Source organism: Polypterus senegalus, chromosome 13, assembly GCF_016835505.1.
Source record: "Polypterus senegalus isolate Bchr_013 chromosome 13, ASM1683550v1, whole genome shotgun sequence".
Classification (NCBI taxonomy): domain Eukaryota; kingdom Metazoa; phylum Chordata; class Cladistia; order Polypteriformes; family Polypteridae; genus Polypterus; species Polypterus senegalus.
In genome coordinates, this window is record NC_053166.1 from 47,303,706 (window position 1) to 47,318,705 (window position 15,000).

Below are 15,000 nucleotides of genomic sequence, written 5' to 3' on the forward strand. Positions count from 1 at the left end.
ATCCTCACGATTACAAGCATAGCCAATCAGACATAAATAGACTTTGAATGGAAAAATACATAATAAAGTTTAGAGTCCCTCCCAAAATGTCTGCACCTGATTTATTGCTGACATACAGTATATGACTTGTATAATGTGCAAGTATATGTGTATACCTGGTAGGAATAGTGAAGTGAGGAGGGGCCTCACTCGCGAGAGTCTTAATCCTGCCTTTTGCAAAGCAAACGTAATGATTTACTACACTAATTTCATTCTTCACAGGACGAAAGGAATTAAATGGAAATCAATGACTAAAATAACAAATATGTTTTAAATTACCAACTTTGTAAGGTAAATATAATAAACTGTCAGACTGAAAAAGAAATTATATAAAATACAGAGATATTTTAAGTACCTCGCTTTCAACAAACAAATTGAGTACATCATTTCCCAGTTGCCAATGTAAGCTTTGCTCAATGGGTAGGTCCACAGTCTTGGTTTTAACCTTTGCTTTCTTAGCTTGAGGTGGGTGATCATTCTTCTTTTCCTGCTTTACATCTTCTGGGGATGTCTGAATATTAAAAACAAATGAAAAAAATATCTTAACCTAGCTAATACTCCAAGTAACAAGCAAAATAGAAAAGAAATTAAAGCACATTAATTAGTCTAAAGAAGGTGGGAATCTTACCTAATAAGTAAAATAGATATACAGGGGTCTGGGAAGACTCACTACTGTAGCCTTAGCTGATTAGTGATGCGGATTGGACTATTCAATTTTGAACAGTCTTCGTCAGACATTCCCTCAAAAACAATTAGCCATTATACTGAATGGTCACAGATTCTTCACTGTTCTATTTACTCACCACAGCAACCTGACAGTTGGTGCCACTACAATACTGATAGTCTACTACTTCAGCCCAGAAAAAGTATTGCAACACAAAGTGATAGAATTCAACATTATTTCTGCTTATTACGCTTCAAGCAATTATCTGTGATGCATTTGGCCTAAGGTCATGAAAACTATTATCTCTTTTAACTATCTTTTGTCATATCTGAAGACTTAAGCACCCTCCGGGAATTCTGTTCACTGGAGTTCCACCTGCTCTTTTGTTGTCAACATGTCACATCTAAATTATAACATTAACTTTCAACAATCATCAATAACAACCTGTATGGAGATATAATCTCTTACAGCATGCATTTAATGTAAACTGAGTGTTTAGGTTTTAAATATTGTATGGTTTAAAATATTTTTGTTAATGCATTTTAAAGTTCAAATGTGAGAATGTTCTCAATGAAGAACTAAGTCAGAACACCAAAGATTACAGAGAAAATGACAAAGAGTTTAACTGCATGTTATACTGCCTTTAACTTTGACACTAGTTGATGTACCAATAAAAAGTGGGGGAAACAGGTAGTGAACATATCACCTTTTTTCAGTAAATATATTTCCAAAGAGGCTATTCACAAGAAATTCTCACCAGATATTGGTATTAACTCAAGAAATCCTCAGGTATAAAGAATTCCGAACACTAAAAATTCCATAAATAAAAGTATGTGTAATAAAGTGGAATAACACAGGGAAAAATTATTGAACACACTAAGAAAAAGCAGTACACCAAGGCAAGGAACCACCTGAAACCCATAAGTAGTCAGACAGTAATTCTAACTCCTGTCTGTGCAAATTGGTATCAGCTGGGTTAGCACATATTGATAGGCTATAAAAAGGTGTTTTGCTATCAATGTTATCACACAAGAAACATCTCAAGACGTATAAAAGTAAAGATCACTCCCAACTCTGTTAAAAATTGATTGTTGCAAACCATATCAATGGAACTGGTTACAGACGAATTTAAAAATTTCTGAATCTTCCACTGAGCACTACTGGGGCCATTATTCACAAGTCGAAGGAAAAAAAAAATCACTCCATCATCAACAAGCCATGCATAAGAGCTCCTTGCAAGACTTCTGACCAGGGAGTCAAAATGATAAGTAAGAGGAGTAGCCCAAGAGCCAAGGACCAATCACAAAGCACTCCAGAAAGACTTGGAGGCAGCAGGTATTCATTGTTACAGAAAAAACAACAGGCAACACACTCCACCAGCATGGCCTCTATGTGCAAAACTACATTACTGAAGAAAAGGCATGCTGAAGCTCATTTAAAAGTTTGCCAACCAACATTTGGGCCAAAGTTTAACTTTTTGGCTGTAATACTACACACCATGCTTGGAGGAGAAACGGCACTACACATCACCCGAAAACACACTATACCAATAATGAAGTTTGGAGGTGGAAGCATCATGGTATGGGACTGTTTCTCATCTCATCGTGCTGGCAGACTTCATTTAACTGAAGGAAGGATGAATGGGGGCCATGTACCAAGAGATTATTGAAATGAATTTGGTGCCATCCACCAGGATGACGAGGGTGAGATGTCCTGCTGAAACGTCTATCCATAATTATCCAAAGCATACCATACAGCAAAGGAAACTCAATTGGTTTCAGAAAAGGAAAATTGTTAGAATGGCCCAGTAAATTACCAGACTTAAATGCAATTGAAGATTTGTGGAAGTACAGTAGCTAAAAATCAGGGTTTACAAGAGGGCCCTCCAGAACCTTCAAGATTTATAGAGAGGAAAAAAAAAAATGTCTGAATGGTTTCTTCATACAGGAAGCATCTTGAAGCAGGTATTACAAACAAAGGCATCTCCAGTAAGTATTAAATTAGCATGTTCAATATTTTTATTACACATACCTTTATTTATGACCTTTAATGTTGTGAATTATTTATACTTGATTTCTTGAGTTAATACTAATGTCTGGTGATAGTTTCATGTGAATAGCATCACTTGAAATATATTTACTGAAAAAAATAGTGTTCTACACTTATTTTCCTTCACTGTAACAGAATCTAATAAAGTATATACTGAATGACATTGTGAAACATAACCATTTAAAAAGGAAGTAGTTTTATCTGATCAGTATATAAACATGAAAAACAGGAAATTGCATTTTTATAAAGCAGAATACTGGATTAAAAAGAACTTTACAAACCAGTAAACCAACCAGATACTCTGTGATCACATGAAATATTACACAAATATAGTGTCCAGGTAGTACTGAAACATTTTGCTACTCCTATTTAAATATGCACATTGTGGTATATGCAGTAATGATCTACTGATGCTCGTATCAAATATTTTTACTTACTTCCATATCTTCTAAATCACTCTTTTTCTCTGAAGTTTCCTTCTGTTCATTTTCACCTGGTGACTTTTGATCCTCCTGATCTACTTGCATTTTATTCTAAAATGACAAAAATGTTACTATACAGTTCAAGTTAGACAGTGACAAATTGTAAATAAACAACATATTTAACAAAAAGGAATAAAATAAAATCAGTAACTAGAATAGTAGTGGTCTGACCAACCTTTCTGCCAGCACAATACAGGGAATTTAGAGCATTTTAGGATAGTTGTCCAAATGTCTCTTACTTATATTAAATGAGCTGCCTCAGTCCACCTTTCTTTGAAAAATAGACTAACACTTCAAAATGCAAAGGAAACGCACAGATGACCTGGACAAACTGCAAGTCCAGAATTTATTGTAAAATATGTAACAAATTTACAGTGAATACAATCCTTTAAAATAAAATTAGAAAATACATAAGATAAGTAAAATAAGCTGTATTTTATGAAGCCTCAAGAATAAAGACCAAGTAACATTATTTATTTAAAACTGCAACATTTGGCCACACACTAGCTCTGTGCTCACAATTTCTTCTTTTCACATGACTCTTCAGGTTTATTTGGCAGTTCATTAAACCATGACAGATGAGAGTCTGAAGGTAAAGTGATTGAACACGAGTAACAAAGATCTATAAACACTATTACTACTTATTTTCTTAATGGCTTAAATTACCTCCTCATCTTTAGAAGACTGTTCTGTCTCCATTGGCTCTTCGTTTTCTTCAGATTTTAGCACTTCTACAAGTGATGCACTGGACACACTGAAAATTCCATGTATGTTCACACGAACTTTTACTTTAACCTTAGAACTCTCGCCACTGGCCTGGGGAATCACTTTTTGAACCATGAACTCACCTACAGGAGGAGGAGGAAAAACATCTGTAACATCAGTCTCATTTCTTTTTTTCATTCATAAAGAACACTGCAGTGCCAACATACTAAGTGGTCCATCAGTTTCAAAAATGGGATATTCTTAAACCCTCATGCTTTTCCTAGGTACATAATTAATAAAAATCATTATCTGCTAAGGAAACAAAAGACAACTTTGTTGGGAGTCCTAAGCAGAATAACAAAACGAATGTTAGGCCAAACATGAAATTTGCTGGATATGCAGAATGAAAAATTGGCATGCTACAGTGCTCTAAGAACCCCATAATCTAACAGTTCTGGCAAGACTCTATGGGAAATACAGTCATAAGCCCTTCTGCAACTCCAAAAAGCACATGCAGACTGTTCTAGAAAATTCTCACAAACCAATTTTATCTATGCAACGAACCAACTATTCCTCCAGCCCCCCAAGGTTGGAATTCACAATACCTCACCTAGATTAGATGTCTCAGTTGTAGATTTTTGTATCAGTACCCTTATATAGACTTCCCTGGTTATTACAGAGATCATGAACCCTGGTTGCCTAAATTAAGCAACTGAACCGGTTTTCTCTACAATACCTTAAATGCATGTTAGTCAAGACATCCCCACAAAACTCAGTGTCTAAATCATTTGCTTTGGTGTCACATTCATCAATGGACTGAACACAGCCACAGTAATGGACCCAATATGAACACATGCTCTGCCTTACCATCTGAAGGTAGAGTGACTGGATTTAGTACTTGCTCAAAGTACTCCTATTGCTTCATGGTATTTTGAGTGAAGGTGAGCAGCTCCATATCCACTGGCAAAACTATCCACAAAGACATCCCAACTTCCTGTTCTATGTTACTAAAACCTGACAGAATCTCATTACGGCCACAAAAAAGCTATCCCACAATTTCAGACTTTACTTCAAACATTAGTTTTCATTCAAATCCAAAGACTCTTCCACTTAGCCTGCATAAAAAGCATTTTTTAACCTGACAGCTTCCCTCACCACTGGCATCCACTAATGAGTAATAGAGTTGTTACTATGATCATCACAAAACAGTGTTTTATCAATATTTCTCTGAGCTAATTCCCCTACCAATATTTTAAAAAAAGGCAAATTCCAGATCTTTGTTCTAGACTGTCCCAGAAACTGTTACAGAGCTCTTCCAGAGCTCATCTGGACTAATGCTAAATTCATAAGACACTCAAAGAATGCCATCCTAAACCCTATGTCCATCTGTGTTAGATCATTACTTAGATGTGATCAGTTGATGGCTCAGCACATGCCTTTACTCAAGTGACCAGAACAATAGCTTTAGTTTGGATGAGGTTACTAAAACGTCTATCAATGACCTTTGGTCCAAGACACTCATTGTTAGGAACAATTATGAAATACCTTGTGTTCACATGTGTTTCTTATACACAATCCATTAGCAAAACAAAATTGTAACAAATTTACCATTTTTTTCACATCCTCATCTCCATCATTCACAACAGAAGCATTTTAAGTTCATGAGCAGGACCAAAATATAGATTGGCATTATTTCAGCCACAGACTGCATAGTAATCACAGGAGGTTTCTTCTAGTTTAGTCTATAGTGCACTGTGTTTTCAAGAAACAATTTCAGGTCGTAGTTGTTATGGAAAATGTATTAAATACAAAAATGAAATCTGGAGAGAGAAAAAAAGCAGTCTCACCAATTATGGGATCGGGATACTGGAGATCTTTAGGGCAAGTATAATAAGCTTCCAGGGAAAATGGGTCCTTTCGGTAAAAAGTGAGCACTTTAGAGAAAGGAGCGGCATGATTCTTGGGAAACACTTCACAATTGCTTGAAAACAAAAACAAAGTTATTATCACATGAAAGTGTTCTGAAAAAAAAAAAAAAAAAAAAAAGGAGAAATTTCTGGTATAAATGGATGAGAATACAGTTTATCTGTCATGCCTCACAAAGATGCAGTTTGTAATTACAAAGACAATAACAAGGATACAAAAGTAACATCACATATTAAAACAAAATATTAAAGCAGCAAAAATGGAAACCAAAACACAGGTACATACCCCAAGCCTTCCTCTGCTGCAGAATTCCACTTCAGAGAGATTGAATAAGGAACCAAGTCAGTAATGGAAAACTCCCTAACTTTAAATGCAGGGGACAGGATTGCGCACTATATTTAATTTAAAAAAAATTTACAAGTTACCATAAAAGAAAGATACAAAAGGTAAAACAAGTATTAAGAAAACCAAGACAGATGTGTTCATAACATATTAAAAGAGAAACACTTTTACCTGAAGGGCACAACCTCGAGCTACTGCCTCATCTGCATTTAGTGTTGTGCTGCATTCCTTCCCAAAGAATTTGCTTATCTTTTCTTTGACAGCAGGGATTCTAGCAGCACCGCCTACAATTTCAACTGCGTAAATGTCTTCCTTCTTTAGTCCTTACAAAGATAAAAAGACATTTTATTGAAAATTGTATTAGGTTGGGTAAAGCTGGTTGTGTCAAGGTTATGGTCATTCTACAGACAGGACGTGATAGGACTTTTAGCTGGAGAGTATGTCACATTTAATGACTGCAGTTGTCAACACTCGCTGCCTCTGATGTTTCCAAATTAAAGCCTAGGCATCGCAGCATGCAAGTGATTAAACAGTTCTCTCTAGTTTTATCCAGGTTCCAAACTGTTCCATTGTACTGCAAAGGTACTATAAATGTTATGCCAAAGTGCTTGCTTTCTTTCTGTTTTTAATCTTCACTGTTTTTGGGTATTATGTACATTGGACTTCTAGTAAAGCAGTTACTGCCTGTTTAGTCTCACATATACAAGAATCCAGTATAACTAGTGACTGGCTAGGATAAATCAAACCACTTTGATTTTGCTATAGCAATTCACCGTGTGTCATTGCAGAGTAGCTGTAGCACTCTGTGCCAGTCTATATCTCACTGAAATTTAAAAATTATTTAAATGAAGGCTATAACTGAAAAACATCGATGGAAGAGTCATGCAGTGCAAAAAAAGTTTAAAAAAAAACTATGGGATATTCCATGATGTACACTTGTGAAATACAGACTTAGCTGAATAAGTCTCAATTGAATAAGCCTTGTTATCTAACCAAAATGAATGTATCTCAAGACGAGTGGAGGCAATCCATGGCTAATTGTGCACTAGTGACATTTGGGCAGCACCAAGAACCAGACTATAATATCTATCATGCTTCAAAAAAGAAAACATTAATGCAATATCTGCAGATTGGCTACCTATGAAAATATGTGTGACGCTAACAGAATTAAATGTGTATTATGGTAAATCTTGGAAAAGTTTAGTTTAGTTATTACAACACAGAAAAGTGCAAGTCTTTCCAGCAGTTTACTAAGAAATAATACTTGATCCATAACAAAGGAAATGCATCCATTAACAAAAAAAGCAAGGAATGTTGTATTACAATCAAGAATAGACCAATAAAAATACATTATGGTTATGACTTTATCCATTGCATCATTACACGTTAATGGCATTATACCGACTAAGAAAAGGTTACTTTGAATTGTCCAATATGATTATAAATGTACTAGTTTATAAAAATCACAAAAATCAACTCGACTCGACTGAAGAATAAGAAAGAAATATCTTAAATAAAGCCAACTTACTGGCTTGCTCCAAAATGCTGCGGAGTGGTGGTTCAATTCGAGCCAAAAGGTCTGAGCATATCTCCTCAAAATGAGTTCTGCATAGAAAATAAAGATTGTCATCTTAAATATTTTCTGTTGTATTGAAACACTGAAATGCAATATTAGTATTTTCTTTTTGTACTAATATCTATTACACACTATGATTTTCATATACTGTACATAATATATAGCAATTAGCTTCATTCAACATTTTGGCTAGTCTCATAGGAAGATGGCTCAGTCAAATCACTCAAGTCATGCTGGAGTCAGACAAAACTAAATTTTCAAACATACTAGCCAATTGTTGCCAAATATTTATATATCACAAAAATCCAAAATCATAAAGGTTTTTTTTTTTTGCAAAACTACTTTAATTTAAATGGTAGCAGCAATAGTTTATACAAAAACTAAAGTGGCATTTGTATGTTATTTGTTTTAAAAGAAATCACACGTCACATACACATCAAAACTAACTGATGACTTGACAAGTACCAGGCATCTACTTCAGAAATTAGTCCTTAAGTTATGTGGGCTCAAGGTATCTAAACAAAATGGGTTAAGATTTTAAAATGATTAGAACTTCAACTGCACAGGATAATGTTTCACAGGCTTTTTTCTGTTGAAATGGTTTACATTTTAGGACTTAATTGCTTAGCTCAAACACATGGTAAATTTGTATGCTGATCCTGGATGTCTATGTTTATATGCTAATAGTGTACTAAAATTGAACATCTTTAGTAAAAGTTCAAAAAAACATTTACAGTGATCAATGGTGGAATTACAACTTGAGACGTAAAATGTTTCAGGGTTGAATATTTAGCAAATGAATGCACTATTATTGAACAATTACTACCAGCATGCAGAAACTACTTATAAAACCTAATACAGTAACTGTTTATAAAGTTATTTTTTACTAAAAGTGAATAACCAAAACATTACCTTGCATACCAAGCACTAATCAGAAAATACTTGCACAATTTAATTCTGTTAAAATACTAATTTTGTGGACTTGGTTTCGATTTGGCTAGCTGTATTGTGAAGTTTCAGTTTGCTACGGCTGCAAAGTATGTATACAGTTTTCCAGTCAAAGTGCTGGAATGTTCAGACCTGAACATTTTAACATAATCTACACAAACAAACTGAGTGTACCTAATAAAAAAAGCTTTACTAAAATGGCACTTTGATTATAATACATCAGTGGATATTAAAGTGAAACAATAGTAGGCTTAGGAAGAGACTCTCAATTAACTAAGTTGGAGTGCACAACCTGAAGATTTTTACTCTAACCCTAGTTAATACTGCTAATAGACCCTAAGTTTTTGCGTTAATCTTGACTGATTTGGCTTTCAAGACTCATACCCCATGTTATAGACATGAAGACATTTGTTAATAACCCTCCATAAAAAATGCTGTAGCTCGCAGGGAGACTTCTGCACCCGTCAACAGGTAGTTCTGAGCACTCTTCCTGAGCAAACTGCTCCAGCTGTGTTAGTTTTGAGGGGTACATTCAATGATTCAGTTCTTTCCATTGATGTTAGATAGGATTCAAGTTGAGGCTAATAGAAGGCCACTTCAGAATACTGTAGTCCCATTTTTTATTCTTAGCCATTCTTGGGCGTTCTTGGCTATGTGTTTTGGGTCATTATCCAAGGGAACCAAGACCTACAACTGAGACAAAGCTTTCTGACAATGGGCAGCAAGTTCCGCTCCAGAATGTCTTGATAGCCTTAATTTTTTATAGTTCCCTGCACAGACTCAAGGCACTCCATATCATACACAGCAAAGCAGCCCCAAAACATAACTGAGCCTCCTCCAATTTTCACAGTAGGAATGGTATTTTGTTCTTTGAAATCAATCACTTTTCAGGAGGCATACAGCACTTCTTCCCAAGAGCTGTAATGGTAGCAACAATTTTTTCCCACATCTGTAGTTATTTCTACTTTCTATAGCAAGCCAACAGCCTGCCAGCCAACCCTATTCCCTCAACCAAATTCTGTATCATTCCAGTTTCTTAATTAGATTAAAAGACAATTCTTGCCGTTAATGAATTGCACTATTTAACGTTATGTCCTCATGGAGCTCTCATTCTGTAACTCCAGACAATCGCAAAATTGCTGTTTTCCCTACCCATAAGAGAACTATCAAAATGTTTTGTAGGTTTGAGAAAATAATTTGTCTCGGACCTTCATTTTCTTTCCAAAAGTAAATCCTTGTAATCATCAAGAGCAAGTTAAAAAAAATTAAGACAAAATAAGCAAATACTCCATTTCGATAATAGTTACTAGTTAAGAAAGTGTTTGGAACAAAACCTTGCAGTCACTGTGGCCCTCCAGGATCCGAGTTTGATACCCCTGGACTAAGTAAGCTTCACCATGCATACATCTTTTGAGGTTTTTACATGGAAAAATTAATTTCAGACCAAACCAAGGAAGTAGGGTTTCTTCCTGTACTGTATATAAAGCAACATGCTGTCACCAAAAATATGCAAGCTGTGACAGGACGACAGCCTATTTGTAATATGAAACTAATTTTTCCCCAGAAACACACAGGCTCCAAAAGTATTTATACACAGCAGAAAGCCGATAGGGAGTTTCTGTATAAGCACACTAAAGATAGAAAAAACATGTAAATTATATCTAAAAGGCATTAAATTAGACTTGGAAAAAATGCATTACAGATTTAAAAAAAAAAAAATCAACCTCAAAGTTTGATTTACTTATTTTTTCATAAGCCAAATAAGCAGATAGATCTGAATACATGGGGATCAGTTATTAAGAGCGAGAGAATGTGCATCTTTAATATTTGAGGATTAGGTAATCAGTTTATTACTCATTTCAAAACCACCTTTATCACTGACATTAAAGGTGAAATTACTCAAATTAAATGAGAAAAACCGATTAAGACCAATTTTGTCATATATAGGACAATTTACTATTAAGCCAGAAATAGCATGCTCCTTGTACCTGTTCATTGTTCCAGAAACATCAATATCATTCATGAAACATTCAATGTTCATTGGCAAGTCTGAAGAATTGGCACTCATTAACTTCTTTAGTTTCTCACACTCCTGGTAAAGGCGAAGTAAAGCTCGAATCTTTGACTTCACATCTAATTTATATTTTTTTGCAAATTCTTCACAGAAGTAATTGACTAACATTTTATCAAAATCGTTTCCACCCAAATATGGGTCAAATGCAGTGGCAAGAACCTACAAAAGAAAAATAAAATGTCTTTCCAATCTTTTACATTTAAATTGAGTAGGAAAAAAAAAACTTATAGAAAAGCAAGTCCTCTGGAAGACTGTAAACATTTAGTTTAACCTACAGGCATGTCTTAGTAAATAAAAATTTCCGTGCATATCTGCAAATAGCTTTAACGTTAAGCAAATACCATATATAATAGCTTACATCATTCAACTCTTGGCAAAAATTACAACATTTTTTTTTAGTTTCTTTTAGTTCTCCAATTTAATATTAACAATGCCTGATAAGGTAACTAAATTGGTCTAAAGATTTATGAAAGAAAAATGCAACAAACAGTACAAGAATTAAAAAAAACATATAAGAAAACAGGATGTTTTTAAGAAATATACATAGTACCACATATATTCTTGAGCTGAACTATTTACAGTGCCCGAGTGTACCAGAGAAAACTTCAACAGTGTAATAACTACAGTCTATCAAATGTAGGATTTGCATACTTTGTTATTTTTTTCTTCCATCCAACAGATGAAGTGATAATGAATAAAACAATGTAAATTACAACCATCTGTCGTCCTTTTCTGCTGATTTCACTCTCAAATGCTTAAGATGTACTGTGTAACGGACACACATTTGTAGTTAGCTTGGCTGTGCAGGTTTAGACTGACTGATATCTTCATAATTAACAATTCAGTTAGACTGAGGGTTCTGAAAACAGTCATGTTATTTTATACTAGTATCACACAACCTATCCATTGGGCCTCTTTTATCAAGAACAGGCTTCACACTTACCACAATTTGTTTTGCATGGAGTCAAATTAAATAAATAATACACTGGCATACATATAAACTATCAAGTATTTAAAGGCTTACCTTTAGCTTTCCTTTGTTAAAGGCACATACTGAGACCTGGTAAGCCGAATGTCCCAAATCAATAAATACCACATTTCTTGGCTTTTCCTCAGGAGTAGGAAGATCTTGCTTGTAAATCCCATAGGAAAGTGCAACTAAATTTTAATATGAAAAAAATATTAATGGAAACAGGACAACTACTGAATGGTTTTATTATATTATTCTATTCAGCCTCTTGAAAAATTCTCTAAATTTTAATTAATAACAAATACCACCCTACGGCAAGACAAACTGACATTGAGGGATCTCTAAAAATGAATTTCAGATATCTTAAAATACTGATCAACGTATTTCCAGACTTCAATGAATGGAGTGTCATTTCAAGATATCTTGAAATTTGAGAGCTATTAAAAAACAGCTATGTTATCTTAAGACATTTTTAGGAATCTGCAATACACTTCAAGATACGTTAAATATATATCTCCAAATGTTAATTTGGCTTGACACACTACAGTGAAAGTTCAAAACACAAATCAATAGCATTAACTGGGTTACTGCAAAATAATCCTGGTCACCTTCAAGACAATCCAATGTTACTTTAACCTTTTGTTCAGGATCATTGTCCTATTCAAAGAGGGACAATATTTTTAGTGTCAGCTTTTTAGCAGACTGAATCAGGTTCTTTTGCAGTATATGCTTGTATAAATGCTTTCCACCACCCATTATTTCTTCAATTTTTTTTTTTTTTACTAAAAATCCAGTCCCTGGTGATAAAAAGCACAACGATTATCTAATGCTGTGACCACCACAAGTCACCACATCGCAACTGGGTAACTAATATTTCTTGGCAAAGTTAATGTGTTTTCACAAGGCTCTTTCTGAGTTAGGTCTTCAGTGCCAGCTTTCCATACAGGTAGTATTATGCAGAGCTCCCAATACGGTTGACTGGTGCAACTCAATAAATTCTACAAAGTAACTGCTGGATCCTATGACTTCCAGCTCAAGTCTCCTCCTTGCCTGTGCAGAATGTAAGCAGATTCCACTAAATAAATGAACCATCAAAACCGTCCTGAACATCCAGAACAATTGGACTGTATGTTTTTTTCCTAACGTATGCACCAGACCCGATTCAGGAATGCTCAACAACTAATGCACACACCTACACTCACTGGTACTGAACAACTTTAGAGCTACTAATTAATTTAACAGGAAATTTCAGTTTGGTTGTAGTTTAGTGTACACCATGCTAACAGTATCCTTTAAGAGTCAATATAATCATGTAGGATTCATGAGAAAGTGTCAGCAATTTGGCAAATACAAGTAATGGTAACAGAAAGGGTGAGAGAAAGGAGACAATGATATTAGTGAATCCACTCTATGGTTGAATGTAAGTGAGGCAAAGTTGCACTGTATTGCAGCAAGTATGGATTACGACTTTATGCTAAAGTAAAACCTTGCATAATAAATATATATCCCAGTGATGGACTACAAACAGCTCTTATTCATAGTAATTGTGAAATTTGATTGTTTCATTAATTTTATTTATTGAGTGTTGGGGGGAAAAAAAAAGTTATTTTCAAAATGACACTAATTTACTTTATTACTGACTAAGTCAGCTTTAACTATATTTTAGTATGGTTCCTTTTACACTTTGTGTATTATGCAGTGGAGTTACTCTAGTTTACAGGCAGAAATCACCTAAAAGTGCGGTGCTCTGTGGTAAGCTCCAAAAATAAATTGGGCAGTGTACTGTCCACATAACTAAGACAAAAGTAGGACATATAATTATTGGATATTACAACTCCCTGCTTCCTAATTTACTCATGCCTGAGGTTTCCTTTCATCCTTGCTAAGAGCCCTCTTGATTATATTTAAATGACTTTAAACCAAGGAGGCTTGAGTACAGTAGCATGACTATTGTTCAATATAGATGTAATACACTGTTTAATAATATTGCAGTTCACCAAACAAAGTGGAGTAAACATCACAGATTATTAAAATACACATTGGACTCCGGTTTTTATATTTCATATTTATCAAAAGTATCAAATTTGATAGTGCTAAAACACAAAAACTTTAAAAAGTATTTGAAGGAAAAAAAAATTACCTGCCGTAGTTTCATTCATAAGACGTAGACAATTGAGACCTGCAATTTGAGCTGCATCAATCACAGATCTTCTCTCAGCATCTGTATAAAAACATGGGACCTGTTGGCATAGTACTTAAGACAATTAGTAGCTGAATTTTGTGAAGAATCTTTTGTTAAGCAACAGATTTTGATGATGTTAATTTTCTTATGTAACAACCTTTCTAAAATATACTTATGCTAAGAAAGAAATAAGCACACAAAATCTTACTCACTCACACACCATCTACTTTATGTTGTAACAGCAATGGTGGCAATCCAACCAAGCCACCCTACATTCAGCCACAGTCACATCCTGATCTTGAAGAATTTCCGAGCCCCAAAAATCACACAAAGTGAACCTAACAGCCTTACATTAGAAACTTGCTCCAACTACTTGCACTCATAAATCAAATTCTTCTGGTCTTACCAGATCTGTAAATCAAAAGCTCTGTATTGCTCCATAGAACCCAAAGGAGCTGTAGAGATATTCATGAGACTCCAGCTAGGATCCATACCATTGATGAGTACTACTAATAAAGTCATCTCTGGCCAACAAAGTTCCAGATAACAAAAGAGGCCGTTTTTATTTAAGTGCCTAACAAATACTCGGAGTGCTTGCTTTTCTAAAGAATGGTGGAACTGATGCTCAAAAGGGTACTGCATGCTGGTGCTACAATCCTACTCAGAGGCACAAAAAAAAATTTGAAGGGGTGTGATTTGAAACAATAATCTGCCTGACCTTAAATGAAGTTGGGAATTATTCAAATTTCTTAGCTTGTCATGGAATGTCCAATCATAAGGTTGGTCATTAAGTGTACTTGGTATCACATAACATTCATAGTCATGCCATTTGATTCAAGGTCATATGATCTAAGGCCAGAAACACTGACACCTTTGCTTTTCTTTCAAATAATTTGAAAATTACTCCAGAATAAGAGTTACACACAAACCAGTAACGAATTGCTCACTACAGCATAAATATACAGTTAGAGACACATATCAGATTCTTGAACATGTGGTATGTTCAGGGGACAATTAATGTGTTATTTTTATTTAAACATATG

At 34.7% G+C, this 15,000-nt stretch overlaps 1 protein-coding gene across 1 annotated transcript in view; it reads right to left on the minus strand.

The window, feature by feature from the left end:
- LOC120543300 (heat shock 70 kDa protein 4-like) overlaps window positions 1–15,000 on the minus strand; it is a 42,722-nt gene that overhangs the window by 11,685 nt on the left and 16,037 nt on the right. The window contains exons 5-15 of the mRNA XM_039776336.1: window positions 13,916–14,015; window positions 11,830–11,963; window positions 10,720–10,964; window positions 7,736–7,812; window positions 6,379–6,530; window positions 6,151–6,257; window positions 5,787–5,920; window positions 3,901–4,082; window positions 3,190–3,285; window positions 395–550; window positions 319–352 (exon numbers count right to left, since the gene is read on the minus strand). Of these exons, the coding sequence (XP_039632270.1) occupies window positions 319–352; window positions 395–550; window positions 3,190–3,285; window positions 3,901–4,082; window positions 5,787–5,920; window positions 6,151–6,257; window positions 6,379–6,530; window positions 7,736–7,812; window positions 10,720–10,964; window positions 11,830–11,963; window positions 13,916–14,015 (1,417 nt within the window). The remainder of the gene's footprint in view (window positions 1–318; window positions 353–394; window positions 551–3,189; window positions 3,286–3,900; window positions 4,083–5,786; window positions 5,921–6,150; window positions 6,258–6,378; window positions 6,531–7,735; window positions 7,813–10,719; window positions 10,965–11,829; window positions 11,964–13,915; window positions 14,016–15,000) is intronic.